A 19,950-nucleotide genomic window follows, 5' to 3' on the forward strand; every position below is an offset into this window, starting at 1 on the left:
TTCATACTAGACAAAATGGAGAAAATGTAGAGCATTTTGTTTGATTTTTTTACGCAAAAGACACCTAAGAACTTGAGCATATTCACATTGATCTTCAGTGCACATTAATCTTTAAAGTCACACGTTCAAGTCACTATGAAAATCAGTAATCCATTTTTCTTTTCAATGGGTAGCTCGGTGGAGGAAAAAGCCCTTCTTTTAACTCTAATTTCCGGCCTAAACAACACTTGCAGGAACTTAAACCAACTTTACCACCTAGGCTAATTCGTAAGCCATGTGCAAAGATTGAAAGTGAGCGTGAAAGGAGTGGTGATTAGAGCACCGTCTTGAAGAAAGAATTACAGTGCCCTCTTAGTAATGAGAATTAGTAGCCTAATCCGCCGTATTAATGATTACTACTTTAATCAGTAAGCTTAGATGACTGGAGACGTAAACAATGACAGAAAACAGATTACCCCACAAGACTGCCACTTGACTTAACCGACCTCTTAACAGAAGTTAGCTGAAGTTGTCAGTTTGCCTTGGAATACTCAAGGTTCCATGCCTAACAAATATGTTGCAGACTGGTAGTGACAAATTGTGGACAATCCAAATGAAATATGAACACAAAAAATATTAGTACACAGATATGCACTTTGAAAAGTAAACTGGCGAGTGAAAAAACAATAACTAAGCCTCATTTCATGTCAATTTAAAGAAATTAAATTAATGCATAATGGGCATCTTGTCTAGGGGTCTGAATGTTGTAGGGGAAGAAGCCAGTGGGAGTACCTGAGAAGAGCTTGAATGATTCTGTGGTAGATGATATGGAAGTTCACTTTCTTTGTTCTTGTCAACATTAAAGCCTAAAAAAGACCCTTCTCTCTCTTCTGTTATCATGGTTGAATCGCGTCCTTTAATCTCTGATAAATCTTGAACAGGAACACAATTCTTAGATGCCCTTCTTTCAGCCTCTTCTATTAACCTTCTAAACAGTTTTTCTTCTGCATCCCTCAAGAACTTCAATTTTGGAGGCGGGGAAGATCTCAACCTGCTAAGCTCTGCTTCCATTGATGATTCAAAGAGTGGATTGAATCCATGGTGATGATAAGAATCAAAAACATTGAAAGGAGGGGATTTTAAACGTGGAGAAGCCAAAGGAGTATGGAATGATGGGGTGTCAATAGTCAACATAATATCACTCAAGCTTCTTGTCCTTGATCCTTCTCTGCTCCTACCACCTCTAGTCTTCCCATCATCTGACTCCAAATCCTCCTTTGTTTCCTCTTTTATGGTGAAGAGAAATCTCGGTGGACCACAGAGATTGTGCAGCCTCATGATCTCAGCTTCCACACTTTCTTCACCAAGTGTTTTTATAAGCAAATCTTTGCTTGTGCCTAGTTCCAGGTCTGGTTCTTGGCAAGGGCCTTCTGGCTCTCTCACACCACCTTGAGTAATTTTGCTTCTGAAAGAGGAGGCTTTCTTCCAGCAAATAAGATGAAAGAACTCCTTAGCATAGCTGCTGCTATAATCATCCTCTTCTTCGACTTTTCTGTTGGTGACTCTTTTCTTCCACCATAGCAAGTAGAATAGCTCTGCAACAAGTGCTAAAAGAAAGCAACCGAACACCAGGCTTAAACCAAGACCTAACCCACTGAAAGATATCATCTTGGTCTGCGAATTCATATATCCAGAACAGCTGATCTTTGTTGAATTTTTCTCAAGTTTTTCTCAGCTGATAATTCAATGTAAAATATCAGAACATCAAATAAATGTAAATCCTTTCCTATTCTATCAGCAGTGCTACTTTGTGATTAAGGAATTCACAAAGAACCAAAACCAAGATGGAGCAAATAAAACAAAGGAAAAATCCACAACTACATTTGTTGGAAAACACCCCAAAAAAAGTACTCGAAAGTAAAAGAAAATTCCCGGAAACCACCAAATTAGTGAAATAAAATCTTCTTTGATGAACTGTTACGTTCTCAAATCAGAAGCCAAGGCCTGAGAGTTCCTACTCATGGACTAAAACAAGAACTACAGGTATCTTCTCTAAAATACATTCTACAAAGGAATCCTGTGTGTCAATTGTGGAAATTCAGGGCAGTGAAAGACTTACCTTGCAAGTACAGTAACTAATAACAAACCCAAAACTAAGGATACGAGAAAACATTAGGAGGATTGATGGTATGGGCAAATGTTGTAAAATGTGTGTGGGATTTATTTAGAGAGGCAAACAACCAGGGTTGCGAAAGCTTGTCCCATTTATTCAGGCATAAGATAAAGTGCAGCCATCAAACATAGACAGCAGTCAGGTAAGGGAGATGGAATGAGGAAAGTGAATAAAAAGATCAGAGTATATATAATTCTGTAGTTCCTATAATCTGAAACTATTTGTAACTCGTCCTTCTTGTATGCTTGTTGCGTATAAAACCTTTAATATACAACTCATAAACTAGTATATATCTACCAGAACACTAGTTAGTTTTTTTCTCTAAATCCCATATAAATTATTATAAAATTTAAGCTCCAGAACATTTGTTAGTTTTTTTCTCTAAATCCCATATAAATTATTATAAAATTTAAGCTCTTGTGTAAAAATCAAGAAGGTGGGGGTTTAGAGAACAATTCCAAATATTTTTACAACATAGCGATCAACAAGAGTCATGGGAAGGGATTAAGTGATAGAATTTTTTTTTTTAAAAAAAAACAAGGAGAGTCCAGGATCATGTTATAGATATTTAAAGAATTAGGCTGGGTTATAATAACTTTAAAAAATAAAAGATTAAAGAATAATTTACTCGGAGAACAGTAATAGAGCCGTATAGTATTATATTAATAGTTATTTTTTAAAGTATTTTTTATTTTAAAATGTATAAAAATAATATTTTTTAATTTTTAATTTATTTTTAATAAAACATACAAAAATAATTTAAATTAAAATAATAAAAAATATTTTTTTTTTGAAAAATGGCTAAGATGCTCTCAGTCAGCCAACCAAGAAGATACACGTACCCTAACTGGATTGGAAGACGCTGCCAAAGAAAACACTCGTCGACCATGTACTTCTTAGCTGGGTGTCACTTAATTAAGGTAATAATCAAAGCTTAATCCAGCTTTTAGACACAGTTTATTGGACATACGTCCAATAAACAAATGGGAGAAACACCTCTACAGTATCACAATCGAGCCCGTGAACTTTAATCTCTATTAGATAAGTATTGTCAAACTTTAAAAAAATATAATAAATGAAGTATTTGTCTGTGTTATTGCAAATTCAATCTCAGCCCTTAAACTTATCATGGATTATCAATGTTATGTCTCGTATAAAAGTCGGTAACAGAGTATACAGTCAACTGTCAGTGAGTGCATTAATGGCCAGCACGTTGGAATCCTCATTCCGTCAATAATTCCGTTAAAAACAATAAAACCATTAATTGATATCAACACCTTGGGAACACGGACGCTGATAGATTATGTTTTTTTTTCAAAAAATAAAAAACAGTAAATTCACTTATTTAAAATAAAAAACTCCCAATAAAATTTAAATCAAAATATAAATATTAATAAATTAAATATCATGAATGTTAAATTTATGGTAAAAAGTTGAATTGTGTTGAGATTGAAAAAAATCGCTCTTCATAATAAAAAAAATACTTGAAAAAAATAAAAATAAAAAGGTGTTGGGTATCAAATCATAAATTAAATATTATTAATAGATTAATTAAAAAAATTATTCTAATTGTAATTTTATCAACAATTCTATTTGTAAAAATATCATATCACTATATAATTTATTTTTTTAAATTTTACTATAATACTCTTCATAATATTATTAATATATATTGATGAAAGTTTTCTACCGATATATCCACATATGAATATTACGAATGGATGAATTCCATCAATAATGTCATTATAAAACTTACCCATCATTGAATTGAATTGTTTGGCCTTTTTTATTATATTTTTTTACATGATAATTTTCTTGATGTATATTATGAAAATATTTTTATTAATGTTTATCAATATATTTAGTGATAAAAATTTTAATCGATAAATATCATTCTAATATATTAATAAAAAAATTTATTAATTTTTTTATTTATATTTATCAATCTTCTAATATTAATAACAATAATTAATAAAACATATACCTAAGTAAACTCCACGAAGAACCAGAATTCTTGGTTCAGATAGCAAGATTAGTAGCATTTCAAAATGGAAAAGTTTCAAGATATAAAAGAAACGAATAAGAACTCGAACTTCGGCGGTCATAGATGGAAAAACAAGAAAATTTGGATTATTTTTTTAAGTAATTTTTAAAAATTTAAATTTTTTTATTTTAAATTAATATTTTTTAGTATTTTTAAATTATTTTGATGTATTAATATTAAAAATAATTTTAAAAAAATAAAAAATATCATTAATATATATTTTGACCTGAAAAATTATTTAAAAAGGAATTATAACCATCTTTCTAAGCAAGCTCATTGGAATAGAGAAATTATAAAACTAAAAAAAAAATCTTTATCTTTGCTAAAATGAGAGCTTGAGAAATCATGTTGCAAGCATAAGTTGAAGAATATGAAAACTCAGCATAGAAGGATGCTTATTTGAAATTGAAAGTCAAGGAAAAACTTCACCTGATTATAATTACGATGAAGAAGAAATGACAATATTAAATGAAGATGAAATGAGGATAGGAAAGGTCAAATTCAAAGTAATTTGAAAAAATAATTCACTTTTAAGTTAATTATTTGAATTAAATGATAAAAATAAAATAATAGAGATTCGAGTTATTCCTATTTTCATAATAGACGACATCCATTCAATTTAGATTTAACATATGATTATTAGATTTAACGAATATATATATATATATATATATATATAATCTAAATCCATTTACTATAATTAATCAACTCCTGGCATGGATCTCATACTAGGTCTCATGAATTTGTAGAAATTCAAGAACACATCTATGGCTTAATTTACTCCAAGGAGCAGAATGCGGATGGTGTAATTTGGAAACTCAACTCAGAATAGCAATTTACTTTCATCAACGCTGAGGAAGTGATGGGGAAGGTTTTTGGGAAGAGAATATTTTTTTTTCAGTAGTTTATAATTTTTTATTTTTTTTCTAGCATAATTTTTCTATTTTATTTTTTATGTTTAGTCTTAGTAGTGTTTTCTATTTTTTTTCTAGATAAAGGGTTCTAATAGTTTTTTCAACAAGTGAGATTTGAGTAAATAAAAATTAAATATTTTAAGTATCTTTTTACAGCTATTGTATTGATATTCTTAGTATTTGAATGTTTTAATTTGTTAAAAACCCCATCATTCTTCACTCCTATATGCATCAGTTTATATAAAGCCTAAAAATTTGTAATAGTTTTTTATTACATATTGTTTAATCATCATGATTGGGCCATACATGATGTATATTAAAGCCTAATTAATTTTTAATGGTTAGTTATTATCTGTTTTTATTAAAAAAAAATTATATTAAAATTCATGTTAAGACAAGTCATAAAAATATGTTTTTTCCAACATATATGAGAAATTATTAGGACCAAAAGTAATATAAATATTAAGGTTATATTTGTTTTGTATAAAATATTTTATATATAAAATATTTTTTAATGGAAGTGATGAGATGATTACGGTGAGAAAGGGATATAGTAACAATGAAAAAGAAGGTGGTGGTGGATAATATGATGAAGAGAAAGTGATAATCATGCGGCCGTTGCAGTAGTGAAAAAAAAAGTGGTAAAAAATAAGAAGATAATTGTTAAAACAGTTTGGTGATATTATAAATGTATTGTTATTTGTAAAATATTTTATAAAATTTTATGAGCTAAAATATTTTTTAGTAAATGAATTAAATTTGAAGATTGACTATAAAATATTTTATTATTAACCAGTTTTTCAGTAAATATTTTAAATAAATATAAAACAATAATTTTTTAAAATATATTCTGGAAATAAATATTAGAAAATTTAAAAAATATTTTCTTGTAAAATATTTATGTAGAGCAAACAAACCCTTAAAAGCTCAAAATATCTGTCAACGGGGGCAAATTTTTACACTGGAAATAAAAAGGATAGGGGCCATCAATGCAATTTTACTTGGAGATGTATGAAAAGATTAAAATACATATAAAAGGACTACAGTGGGAAGTTCAAAGACGCTGAATGGGTCAATCGCCCCTTCTCCTATTCTCCTTGACAGAGTTTCGCCCTGCAATATAGTTGATAGGTCCACAAGCCAATGGAGCTCCTTTTCGTTCCCAAATACAGGCTTACCGCCTGACGTCATTCTAAACAAGCTGTCCTTCAAAGACAGACAAATGAGCAGAGGAACAATCATTGTTCCTTATCGTCTTCTTTGTAAGCAAGCCAACGAAAGTAGAAATCACACTTTCTTTGATTGCCATTTTGTCAAGGAAAAATGGATTGAGGTGTTATCTACAAGCACGTTGGAGGATGTGATCAAGAATTTCGGTGGGCTTAACAAAAGCGACTGGATTGTTCTTTCATTTCAGGTGGTGTGCCCTGCCTTTATTTCTCTTGGATTGAACAAAATTGCTATACTGTATAATAATAATAATCAGTGGCGTTCTCCAAGTAGTATTGTCTTGTCCGTCAGAAATAAATTTCATTATTTTCCTTTGCGCAAGGTTGCTATTAGACAGCTTATTCTGCTCTAGATTGGCTATCATGAGGGTCTATTTTGATTCAAGATTGCATTGAATCTTGTGTTTCAGTTATGCAGCTGGGATTAGCTCCTGTTTTTTTTTTTTTCCCTGAATAAACTCATCTATGGAAAAAACAAATCCTGATCATCTAGTACGCTTAATAAGTGATAGAAAACTTGCTTATAGATTGTTTGAATTTTTTCGATGAAAATGGATCCATTGACATTCATATAGCACTCCCATCCTCTTTATCTCATCACAAGTTTCTAAATGAATTCTCTAAGAACCCAATGTAACCAAGTGACATCTAATTTCTCGAGAAAAAGAAATGGTTGAAAGGTTTTATACTTTGAATTTCTTTTTTACTATGAGGATATATACTGCAATTTCATAGCAACTTCATGAGAACAGAAACTGCAACAGCAGCAGATGAAATTGGGCAACCATCTTCTACCTTGTTACTCCATATTTTTCCTATACCAAACTTTCAATATAGTTGCTGTATATGGTATGGACTCGGGTTCAAGGAAGAATTTCATTAGTCTGGTAAGTGCATCAGGGAACAACTTGGATGAGTTGCCCGCTCTGCAAAAAAAAAAGCTCCTGGGCATTTTCCATAGCAGCAGCAAGGACAACTCCCTCCTTGCTCAAACCATAACAAACACTTTCAAGAATGATTTTTCCAAGTGGAGGCTCTATACCCAATTTAAATAGGTAGTGCCCATTGCCAATGAGTCCAAAAGCATCATGTTTGCAGACAACAGCACCTAACTAAACAAGGTTCCTGATGTTGTTGATGGCGTCCGCACTGGGAGCATCAATAAAATGAAACCCTAGCACATTCTTAATACCTGAGGCAGGGATCCTCAAAACTGCAATGCCAAGGTGAACAATCTGAATCCTAGTACAGCCGGTAACACTTCCTAGGTGTTGTTCTACCACCATGGCCAGCTCGTTGATTAGAGTATAACTTTGGCACCTTGGAAACTCCGAGTGCATTCATACCTTAAGAAGATTCAAACCTGTCATGTTTAACCAATTCAGAATCAACCACATACTTGACACCTGGAATTGTTAAGGATGTTTCTTCTAGATTTGTCGCAAAAACAAGTTCTCTTTCCTGGGTAGTTTTGGAAAACACGGCTTTGCTCTTCATGGGAAAGCTTTCCATGTAATGGGAGCGCTATTGCAGAGGTAGACGGAAACTTTTCACACGCCGCTCTAATTCTGCCTGCGAATTCAAAAATTGAGCAAGTACTGCCCCATCCTCGTCTACCGCATGAATTTCCATTCCCATCTCAATAACATCAGAAACATATGGAGCTGCAATATTGGAGCTTGGCAAGGAGTCAAGGGACTCTCTATATGCGGCAGGAACACATTTGATTCCAATAGGAAGGCTTCTACCCAACACTTGAAACGTTCCACGACCAAAGAAATACGTGCATGATTTGCTCGCATCAACTGTTGCAGACCATGAGTCAGGCCTTTGCTGGGGAATTATTTTAGCAAGCCCAATAGAAGATCAGTATTCAAGCTTCTTTCATGAGCCTCATCTACAATAATGCTTGAAACTCCAAACAATTTTTTTTTTATCTTTCATTAGGTTTTGCAGTAGACAGTGATCAATCATTTATATTACCTTCGAACCACACTCCTGGGTAAATGAATAAGATGGACACCAGACAATTGAATTATCTTTATAGCATCCATTGCATTCCTCGCGTACCCTTTTCCCCAGGGATATTGAATCGATTTTACGGGGTTGAGTGCACAAAATTGAACCGCTCGATGCAACTCCCGAATCAACAGCAAATTGTGTCACTGCTTTCTCTTTCCTGAACCTGCCTCTTAAATCAAGACCATCACTGGATTCTTTTTCTAGAGTTGGAAAGCTAATAGCCCGATAAACAGTCCAGATGAGTAAATTATTGAGTGGGTTCCCAGGCAAGCTATGAGATTCCCTGAACATAAAACTGCTGGGGGCTGCAAGGTCCATCATCTCCACTACTTTTTCAGAAGATACAACCAAAGGATATCTCCATGAGTAATAGATTCCAACTCCTCGGGTCCACAGGAGTTCTCCTTCACTGCAGTTTCTTCAAAAGTACTTGCAACGTCATCAACTCCCAGAGCTAACTCAGATTCTACCCCTCCATGGGGTTTCTTCAGAATTGCTAGTCCTGGAAAATTGTTTTGCAACCTGAAGTTCCCATAAGTCCTCGCCTAGCTGCTGTTTTTGCTTATTCCTTCGCCTTGTACCACTCTGTTTTATACTATAAAAATTTATGAGAAATAAATAAATAAACATTATATTATAAGAGAAAATTAGAAGATAATGGTTATTATCACATATAGAAGAAATAATGTGCACACATGAAGCAGGTGTAACAAACTAACAGGCGTAAGAAGCCATGTAATTTATAAGATACCCACAACTCTTGTTACATGGTCGTTAATTTTAGGACCCGTGAGATTAGTTGTGGTGTACGCAAGCTGGCTCGGACACTCACGTTAATCTAAAAAAAAAAAAAATTCTGAAAAGAGCCCTAAAAGATATGAAATTATCCATTCTTGACATCCAGTTAATAGAATCATCATACAACTAACCATATAAGGCAAATTGTAAGGAAAATTAAGAACATCATTAATCAATAACAACTCAAACTCATATTATTGTGTTATAGTTTTATCAAATTCTTTAAAACTTTTCAAATCTGAAATTAGCAGGTGATAATTTATAAGTCATAGTCAAATAGGCTTGTAATTTCCTTTATAATTAATAAGCCTGCATTTCAATTTTATAATCAAAATTACCAATAAGTGACTACAATAAGAGTATCAAATTAATACTTAAAAGATAAGATACCAAAAAAAATCAAAATTATTAGGAAGTTTATAAAATAATCACGAGTTAGTTGATGTTTTTGTTGGAACAAATAATGAAGTACTAGCTTTCAAGAAATAGAGTTGGAAAAGAAAGAGGAAAGAGACTATATATATATATATATAGAGAGAGAGAGAGAAGAGAGATATGAACATCTTGGTGAAGATTAGAAGAAACTAATAGATTCATTGGTGAAAAATATTGATGCCTTACTAAAGAAATAAAGAAAAAACATATGTAGCATGAAATTAGATTCATTGGTGAAAAATATTGATGCTTACTAAAGAAATAAAGAAAAAACATATGACAAAAATAAAAAATTTATAATGATTATTATAATGGAATTGCACAATGAAGCATACGTCAACCCATGTTGTGCTAGAGTCTAATGTTAGAGGAAGACAAACTTATGAAAGGAATTTAGAAAGAAGTTTTAAAAGGTTTAAAAAGAACTTAGTAGGAAGTTTTGAAAAACTATGTAACTTTAATAAAGTTGCTTGCTAAAAAGTTGTTAAACCAATGAAAGACATTAATCTTAAGATATGTGCTAAAATAAAAAGTGAAAATAATGAAATAATATCTGGCTTTAACCATGTGATGATGAAAACAATTAATAATATATTTAAACAGGAGACACTTGAAGTAAAAAATCACATAGTTGAAAAAGAAGCTAAAAAACCAAATTTTAATATCCTAAACTAATTAGCAAAAATATAGTTTAGCCAAAACAGTTCAACTGAATTTATAGCTTCTGACCATAACCTAGAGTAAGTTTAAAAAAATTTATAGTAAGCAATTACAAAAAAAGGGATATAAATTATAAAGATATATGGAGTGGTTGAATAGGCTTATAGTTTAAGGGTTCAATAAGTTCATAGGTCAACCTATAAAAGACCATATCCATGCTATATAGATATAATGTATCTTTAGTCAACCAATATTAAATTTCTAAATTTACATTTTCCAATGATTAAGGGTCAATATGTGCTTTGAAACAAATAGTTGGATTTATCTGCCAATTTAGAGAAGCTGTTAATTATGAATTTCTAAACTTAAGGTTGTTCCCAAATTCATTAACAAGAAATGCATTCACTTGGTATATAAATTTACTACAAAAAATTATATAATATTTAGAAATGTAATTTAGGATTTGATAAAGTCAAAGTATGTGATGTTTCCTGATAAAAATAAAATAATAAGAATTGATGATAAAAATAAAATAATAAGAATTGATAAGAACTATTTTTCTTTCATTTAATACATTGTCAATTAATATGATAACCATTCTTAATAATATTTTATTATCCCAAGGTGTCACCTTTATGATTATTACAATAAATGAGTTATTTGATACCCTAATAACAAATCAAATGTTTAGATTCACGACAGTAGACAAATCATAAGACATTGAATGTTTGTGTAGAAGTCATATAACTAGAAGTCATACTACTAACAAATGTGTAAACTTGAGGAGATTTGGTAGTGAAAAAAGAGATAAGTCTTGATGAGAAATATATCTAGATTTTAAAGTTGACAAACTTGAATGGACTCTTAAGATATATATAATAATGCAAGGAAAACAACCAATACTAGCGTAAAGGTTGAACATGGATGATTTGATTTATCTAAAAGAAAATCTAGCAAGCAATATGGTTACACAGATGCTAAAAGTAAAGGTGTCATTCAAAAACATGCAATTCATTGCAAAACCCAAGTTTAATGATTGTAATGCAACCATGAAATAAGAATTGACATCTTAGTGTATAGATATTAAAAAGACCTCCAAAAAGGCATGCTTAGTTCACATATACAGCTCAACAATGCATTTTGTTTTCAATAGCGGGGTTGAAGATTCTTTAACATGTGTTGGGAGCTTGAATTAATAGTTTTATTGCTTTTTGAAATGACAATAATGATCATGTACTTCCTAGTTGTCATTAAGAAGTTATTGGAAATTATTTCCTAAATGGAAGACATGAGAGGTTGAGATGTTCTTAGTGGAGTTGCTATAAGTTTATAGACATGATTTTTAATACTTGAAGATTAAACAAGCATACTTATGTAAATATTTGCTTTTATTAATACAATATCTATTTAAAATATTCTTACAAAAGAATAAACTATCATCTTATTATTTTCTTAAATTTGATTTATGGTAACTTGATTTATTTATAAAATCAAACCAAGATTTGTACTTTATAAGAACGAGAATTTAGAAATGTATTGCAAAACAATATTTGATGATTTGATAATTTGAAATGTACCTGATTTGTCTTCAAAGTATTGTTGAAGAACTTTTTTGAGGCATTTAAGCTTCATCCAAACAAGTTTTGTTGCTTGTAGACTTCAAACGTAGATGAAAGAGGCTTGAGAGTTTTCTTATTTGAATAACTTGTCTTGAGAAAGATTTTTTTTATTGAAGAACTCTTGTAAAGCGTTTAAGTTTAACCGAACATGGCTTCGTTCTTTGTAAATTCCAAACATAGATAAATGATACTTAAGAGCTTTTAAAATATTTTCTTACTTGAAGAGTTTATCTTGAATTAAATTTTGTATCTCTAAAAATTTTCCTCCCCTATATCTAATGTGAGACCCTCTATTTATAAGGATTTGTAAGGACACTCATGTCTTTTGCTAATGCTATATAATATTATTTTATTGGTTGATTTTTATTTATGTGATTTTGTAATTATGATAAAATATCTTAAATATCTCATCTCATGTATCAATCTTCTATTGACTAAGAAATATATAAATGTAATTTATTTTTCATGTCATTTATTTTATTTTAATTTTATTTTTTATGTCAAATAAAATAAAAATGACACATAGTAAAATTTGATTGCTAAATTTTTTTTTTCCTATTTCATTAGTTACATGAGTTTTAAAAACGTGTTTATGCAGTGCATGGTTTCAAAAAAATCAAGCTTAAATGGATCAAGTTGATTTATATATACATTACACATTATTTTCCAAGGATTTGTTTGCTATCTATAGCAAGGAGTGGTCAACAATACTAGCTAGTAGGGGTGAGCAAAAAAGAATTAAAAAATCAATTAAACCAAGAAAATAAAAAAAAATTGAAAAAACTAAACCATGAAAAATTACAATTAAACTAATTAGAATTTTTTAAAAAACCAACTGGTTCAATTTCATTTTATAAGCCTAAAACTAAAAAAATCGAACCAAACCAAAAAAATGGAGCCAAACAGGAAAAAATTGAGCTAAATTAAAACCAAACCCGTTAGAAATTACAAAAATAACCCTAAAAAACAATATCATTTTTGGTTTTTAATATAAAATAAATTAACTAAAATCGATTGGTTTGAACTGGTTTTTGTTCTAAAATAACTGAACCAAAATAGGTTGATTGAACCGGTTTTGGTTCGGTTTTGATTTAAAATAGTTTGTTACTTTTTTTATGAAAACCAAATTGAACTGAAAACGATCACCCATACTAACTTGTTCCTTAAATATAGCATAATAAAGTTAAATTTGTCATGTTTTGTAAGCGTTAACCATTACCCCCCTTTTATTTGGATATTTATTGTAAAAAAAAAACACATAATTATTACTCATAAAAAAATTACCACTTGAAATTTAAAAGAAAGAAACTTGATGTTTTTAAAAAGAATAACACTATAATCTAAATATTTTGATAGAGTAACACCATTTGAAATTTTTTTAGCAAAATAATACACTTTCACTTTGTTGTGCTTTTAGAGCGTGACATTTATTAAATATCATTATTCTCAAATCTGATAAGATGGTATTTGTATCTCAGAAGAGTGACAATCAAACATGTTACTTTATAGAAATGTGACATATTGTGAAATTTAAACCTTTTATGAATTGAAAAACATAGCAGACACAACAACTCTCTCTCTCAAAACTGACATTCTCTCCCCTTATCTCTCTAAGAATTTCATCAATCACTTGTTTTCTTTACCCCTAAAACACCCAAAAATCAAACTCATCTTAGTCTCGAAATATCCTAGAATGTTTTTCTTTTCAAAATTTCTCACTTTTATCGTTGTCGTTGCCACTAGGATGCAAGTATTGTAATGTCATTTTGCAATTAGATGCATTTATATTGTCTATTTGTAACTTTAAAAATAAAATGAAACTAACTTATTTGTAATGCTAAATGGTGTGCTAGTAGAGTATTTGATAATAATCAAACACATGTATTGTCATTTTATTGAAGCGAGCTACATAGACAACAACCTATCCATTTATTTTTTGAATCGTTTGTTAAAGAAAAAACTTAACTTCATTGAATAGTGTTATTTAATATTTAATATACTTATCTTCTATAAGTCATGTGGATGCCTTATGAGGATAAAAGATTGGCAATTGCTCCAGCTATTTGGACTAACAGGTATACATATAAATATCAATGGTCCCATTTATATTTTTTGAAATGGTAGGGCTATATTGCCTAGATTAGATAATGTGATGCATTTATATTGTCTATTTGTAACTTTAAAAATAAAATGAAACTAACTTATTTGTAATGCTAAATGGTATGCTAGTAGAGTATTTGATAATAATCGAACACATGTATTATCATTTTATTGGAGCGAGTTACATAGACAACAACCTATCCATTTATTTTTTGAATTGTTTGTTAAAGAAAAAACTTAACTTCATTGAATAATGTTATTTAATATTTAATATACTTATCTTTTACAAGTCATGTGGATGTCTTATGAGAATGAAAGATTGGCAATTGCTCCAGCTATTTGGACTAACAGGTATACATATAAATATCAATGGTCCCATTTATATTTTTTTAAAATGGTAGGGCTATATTGCCCAGATCGGATAATGTGACATTTCACTATAAATAACACATTCTAGTCGATATTAACACGAGTAATGTGTTACAAGACATAAATCATTAGGGTAAAGATGATGATTACGATTGGTTAAGTTATCGTGGAGCTTATATATTATAATGGAATTCATGAAGAAATGAGATATTTACATAGATGCATCTTGTGATTACAGAGGAATATATGATTTGATATGTGTGTATCACACACTAGGTCATTACACCTTATTCAAAATATTGCAAGTGATCAAATTTTTTAGAATTAATAAACGTAAAACGTTGTGTTTTATTTATTGATCTTTTAAATATATTATTAATGTTTGGTTGGTTTATTGCTGCTAGAAGGTCGAGATATCGTATCTGTACTTTGTAATATTTACAAAGAAAATGAAGGATACACCTATGCGTCTCGGTGGTTCAATATCTATTACAATGTCCTTGATGCTTTTAGAAAGAGGTCATTTCTTGATGATGGCATGACAGATAACGAGATCATTCAAGCAAGAGCAGGAGTATAATGTAGTATTTAGCTATTAATAAACTTGTATTATCCAATAGACGATGTAGATATGAATTGATAGATAAGTTATGTTGATATATTTTAAGATTTTAATTCCTAGAATGTTGTTATATTTAAGTATTTTAGATACCCTTTGCATGTATATATGTTTATTTACTAGTATTTTTTAGTTTATTTGTGAATATAAAATATAAGAATTTGTTATGTTTAGTTATTGTGGTTGTTTGTATATATTTTTAAACAAAATAAAATTTAAATTATAGTTTCTAAATAGAAGAAACTATGTACTTCAACTACTCAAAATTATGTAAAATTAACAAATTAAATAATGCATTTTATAAGAACTATTTTTTATTAGATTCACTTCAACTACCCAAAATTATTAGCTAAATTAAATGTAAAATTAACAAATTAAATAATACATTTTATAAGAACTATTTTTTATTAGATTTAGATGTAAAGAGAATTTGTTATTGGAATTTTTATAGAATGACTTAATAGAATTTAATTGATGATCAGGTTATCATGACATTAATTAAATTAATATCATAATTTTAAAGTATATTTTTTAGCCAAAATTTTCTTTTCCTATATTAATTCACCATTTCATTTTAAATTTTAATTCTATGCTAATTGCCGAATTCATCGGAGAAACTTTAGCCATGAAAATCTACAAGACAAGAACCATCACAATCATAAACATCAATGCATCCCTGATGACAGCAATGTCAAGGGTTCTCTCTGCCGGTGGCTACAATAAAGACGAGCCGCCTATGAAGCTCCCCTCACCCACCAGCTTTAATTTAATTACTAACACAAGACCACATACAAAAGTGACCTCGACGACACCTCTACAGATAGACGTTTCAACTTCATCCCTGCAAATCCACCAGGCTCTTACTTCAATTACCAAAGCATAGGCCTTCCCTACAACCCTACCGGCTGTCCTTTTGATCTCAATGACATTTATATCCTTCCTTTCCTTCAATGCGTAAACCTATATATGTAGCTGGCCTTCCCAGTCAGTCTCTGTCATTCCCGAGATATGAACCACTAGGCACGAATCAAGTCCACCACCATTTCATAGAACAGAGAAAAAGGATTGCTGGGGTTATTGTCTTCCCGTTTTATCCTGATTTTTGAACGAATTCCCTCAGCCGCTATACGCCATGTTTTCATAGTTTTGAGCAATACGCGTCTCAAACACCTTCTCTTTCTTATCTTTAATTCTATTTATTTAAAAATTATTTTTAAAAAAATTATTTTTTTATTTTTAATTAATATTTTTTTGATATTTTCAAATTATTTTAATATAATAATATTTAAAATAAAATTTTAAAAATAAAACAAATTATTTTAATATATTTTTAAATAAATTTTTTTCAAAAATAATCATTACCGTATGCCCAAATATACCACTATCATTTAATAACTCTGTGTATATAAGAAGAGTGCAAAGCCCATGCATCTCGACCCATATTGCATCTCCCCCCCTTCCTCAACTCCTGTCTGTCGTTAAGGGCTGGTCTTTGATAAACCCTAATTCTTTCCTTTTTTGGATCAAAGAATTATACAAGCTCTAAGTAAATTCTTAGAAAGGAAGATTTGGAGAATGATAACATGGACGTGTCTAGTTCTGGTGGAGCTTCAGTGAATTCAAGATGGAGCCCAACAAGGGAGCAGATTAGCATGCTTGAGAGCTTCTACAGCCAAGGTATACGGACCCCGAGTACTGAAATGATAGAGCAAATAACGAGCAGGCTCAAAGCTTATGGTCACATCGAAGGAAAGAATGTATTTTACTGGTTTCAAAATCACAAGGCAAGGCAAAGACAGAAGCAGAAACAAGAGAACATGGCTTATATCAACAAGTATCTTCACAAGGCTCATCAACCTGAGTTTGCACCTCCTTGCAGAAATGGTTTGTTAATAAATAGCTACCAATATTATTATATTATGGCTCTGAGCTATTTTTTTTTTAATTGATTCTAGCTCGGAATTCAGGGATAGGTTCTAAAATGGTGGGACTTTTTATTTGTTTTTTGAATTCGTTGTTTGTGTTTTCTTTCTCGCGTGTATTAATTTATTCTATTTTTAGTTTCATTCCAAGCTCTCTCTTCATGCAGATAACTCGATATCAGTGCAAACAAAGCAAATAAAAACATTAAGAAAGAATTCTCTGAAGAGAGTTTGTTCTCCCGGAGATCCTGAAATAAAATATACACATTTCCATTTGTAACTTTAATTTCTGATTAGATTTGTTCTCTTGCTCACTGCACTTCTTATGATTGCTTAAAGCTTCATTCATTCAATGCGAAGTGCATGCATATTAATATCTTAATTATATGCTTCCATCTCCTGTCCCTTTCCAGGCGATTTGCTGACTTTGTTTAACATTCCCCCCTTTTTAGTTCCTTTCTCTTAATTCCACATGATTGAGGTAAATATTCTTCAAAGTACTCTCTCCCAGTACTTTCTTCCTTTTCCTTTCCCCTCTCTCTTTCGTGAACGGAGAATGTTCGTAGTCATAAACTTATGAACGTAGATGTGCGTTTATTCACTGTGATATATTTTGAAATGTAACTGACTTTCCTTTTTCAGGTGTAAACAGCCCATGCTACCTGCCAAAGATCGATATAATGGGGTTGTCTCAGCAACATCAGAACATGCTACTCCCAGGTAATTTCAAGAGGAGGTCTAGATCTGAAACCATAAGCTATGCTTTTAAGGGATATGATCAAGAAGCCGTCCTCCGTGAGTACCACAATCATATCACAAAGGACAAGTTTGAGAGGAGTCCGGCAACCATTGACAAGAGCAGCAGTGATCAGGAAACTTTGCCTCTCTTTCCGTTGCACCCAACAGGGATTCTAGAAGGAGCAAGTACTATTTATTCTCACGGTTCAACTTCTGCTGAGAATTCCATTAACACTCCAATCTCCTCTGAGATTACTCATGGCATTGGAGAGCATTCTGCTGCTGATCACAAACCTTTCTTTGATTTCTTCTCTGAGAAAGATCCTTTCGAGAGTTCTCGTAATTGATGTGATCTAACTAACGTTGAAGTTTATAGTTAATAACAAGCGTCTTAGAAAAGGGTTTTTACTATGATTCTAAAATCAAGCCTGGCTAACTATCCCCCAGAACTAAGCGAGAGGAGTACTGCACTAATGGCTACAACTCATTGAAAATTTTCAATAATAGTTTGGTTAATGAGTGTTCAATTGCATATTAATATTATGCTGGTTTGTATTTGATATGCTATATTGATTTACCAAGTGCCGTTCTTGGTTTTTTTTTTTTTTTAATCAAATGTTAACTTATCCATATATCCTTATCTTGATCGATCAGGTTGCTTGAATTTTCATATATATACTAAATGATTGTTCTTCTACTTTTTCAAACATGGAGTGGATTTTCAAATTAAGCATATAATAAGGTGATTTTTATACAAAATTAACAGTTAAAACTATGTATCTAGAACACTACAAACGAGTAGGTGGATTTAATTTTTTAGTGAATCAATGCGATAAAAAAATAACACAAATAAAGAATTGTTATGGAAAAAAAATCATCACAACAATTCTAATTCTTACTTTATTACTCATGAATAGAATTTTTTTTTTCTAATTTAATATTTTTTAAAAGTTTTATAATTCCTTCAAAATTTCAAAAACAAACCTTTATAAGGTAGAGTTAAATATAAAAAATAACATAAAATTCACAATTAAGCTAAAAATCTAAAAACAAAGCTAAAAGTTTATAATCAAGCACTTTCATCGGTATTCTATGAGTATATCTTGTTTTATAATGTGTTCTTTGACCTTAACTTGATTTTGGTAAACCAATTTTCACTTTATCTCAATCAAATATATAAATTTATTTCTTTCTCATTTAGTTACGCTGACTTTTTTAATGATATGAAAATCAAATATTTGCCATTTTTTTATTTTTTAATGTGAGTATTTTTCAAGTAAAATACCCTTCAAATTAAAAAGATATTTTATTTAATAAATAAAAATATTTTAGATCAAAATAAATTCTTTTAAAAACAAAACTCTTTAAATAATGGTAAACTATCTACATCAAGATTAAAAACTATATATGTATTATTTTAGCAAAGTTAACAAATATCATGCGATAGCAAAATAAATGAATAAGATTAATTATTATTTTTATAAAAGTATTTAATTAGTACAATAAAACGAAGTTCGTATACCAAAGGAAAAAATAATTAAATTTCGTATATTCGATTGGTAAAAGTCTAAGTTACGGTCAGTGAGAAAATAAAGTAAGATGAAAGTACTCAAATTATAAAAAACACAAACTGATTTATTTAAGAAAAATAAATAAAACAGTGTTATTTTAATTGATAATTAACACACCCAACTAGTATTCTAAGCATTTAGCTGACTAAACTAAATTTAATTAAAACACGTTAGCTTCACGAATAGTAATTTGGTAAAATTAACCAATCCTTGAATAAACAGTAGATTTGATTAAATGCTTTTTAGCATTTACTATCATTAATAAAAAATAATCTCTTTTATATAAAAACATTTAATTTTTTATATATTTAAATAATAAAATAAAAAATTAACTTATTTTTCTTTAAAACGTTTTACCGGGACTTTTTTGTTTCAGTAAATCAAGCACTTCCTGAAAATTATGTTTTATCATAACATGGTACTGATGCTACTAATATATAAATAGATAGATAAAAACAGAACATGTAGCTTTTCGTATGTATAGAAGATAGACTTGATATTTGGTTCCATTATGTTACGAGTCAAATTAATGTATATTTTAGTATTTTTTTAAATAATATGAGTATTAATCTAATATGATTTAATTAATTTAATAAATTTAAAAATAATTTGGATAACATTAAAAAGTAATTTGACTAAAAATAAATTTCATCAAAACATCTTTTTTTTTAAATATTGAAATGAAAATTTATTGAATTAACCCCGGTTAATCCAAATTAACCTGTTAAATTCATGACCTGAATTGTAAAATTAGAACA

General features: G+C 30.0%; 2 protein-coding genes across 2 annotated transcripts; one reads left to right on the forward strand and one right to left on the reverse strand.

The window, feature by feature from the left end:
• Positions 1–437: 437 nt before the first annotated feature.
• LOC105107884 (uncharacterized) lies at positions 438–2,399 on the reverse strand. The gene is made up of 2 exons (XM_011001962.1): positions 2,099–2,399; positions 438–1,714 (listed from the first exon to the last, which is right to left on the reverse strand). The coding sequence occupies exon 2, from the start codon at positions 1,663–1,665 to the stop codon at positions 706–708; it is 960 nt and encodes a 319-aa protein (XP_011000264.1). The 5' UTR covers positions 1,666–1,714; positions 2,099–2,399; the 3' UTR covers positions 438–705.
• Positions 2,400–16,440: 14,041 nt separating this feature from the next.
• Positions 16,441–17,984, forward strand: LOC105107886 (WUSCHEL-related homeobox 2-like). The gene is made up of 2 exons (XM_011001963.1): positions 16,441–16,845; positions 17,526–17,984. The coding sequence occupies exons 1-2, from the start codon at positions 16,545–16,547 to the stop codon at positions 17,966–17,968; spliced, it is 744 nt and encodes a 247-aa protein (XP_011000265.1). The 5' UTR covers positions 16,441–16,544; the 3' UTR covers positions 17,969–17,984.
• Positions 17,985–19,950: the final 1,966 nt, after the last annotated feature.

This window comes from Populus euphratica, unplaced genomic scaffold (assembly GCF_000495115.2).
Source record: "Populus euphratica unplaced genomic scaffold, PopEup_1.0 scaffold175.1, whole genome shotgun sequence".
Classification (NCBI taxonomy): Eukaryota; Viridiplantae; Streptophyta; class Magnoliopsida; order Malpighiales; family Salicaceae; genus Populus; species Populus euphratica.

Bases quoted from the DNA above. Each gene is read 5' to 3' on its own strand.
- LOC105107884 (XM_011001962.1), bottom strand. From the start codon at position 1,665: ATGAATTCGCAGACCAAGATGATATCTTTCAGTGGGTTAGGTCTTGGT.
- LOC105107886 (XM_011001963.1), top strand. From the start codon at position 16,545: ATGGACGTGTCTAGTTCTGGTGGAGCTTCAGTGAATTCAAGATGGAGC. The intron at 16,846-17,525 runs GTTTGTTAATAA...TTCCTTTTTCAG, and splicing joins TGCACCTCCTTGCAGAAATG to GTGTAAACAGCCCATGCTAC.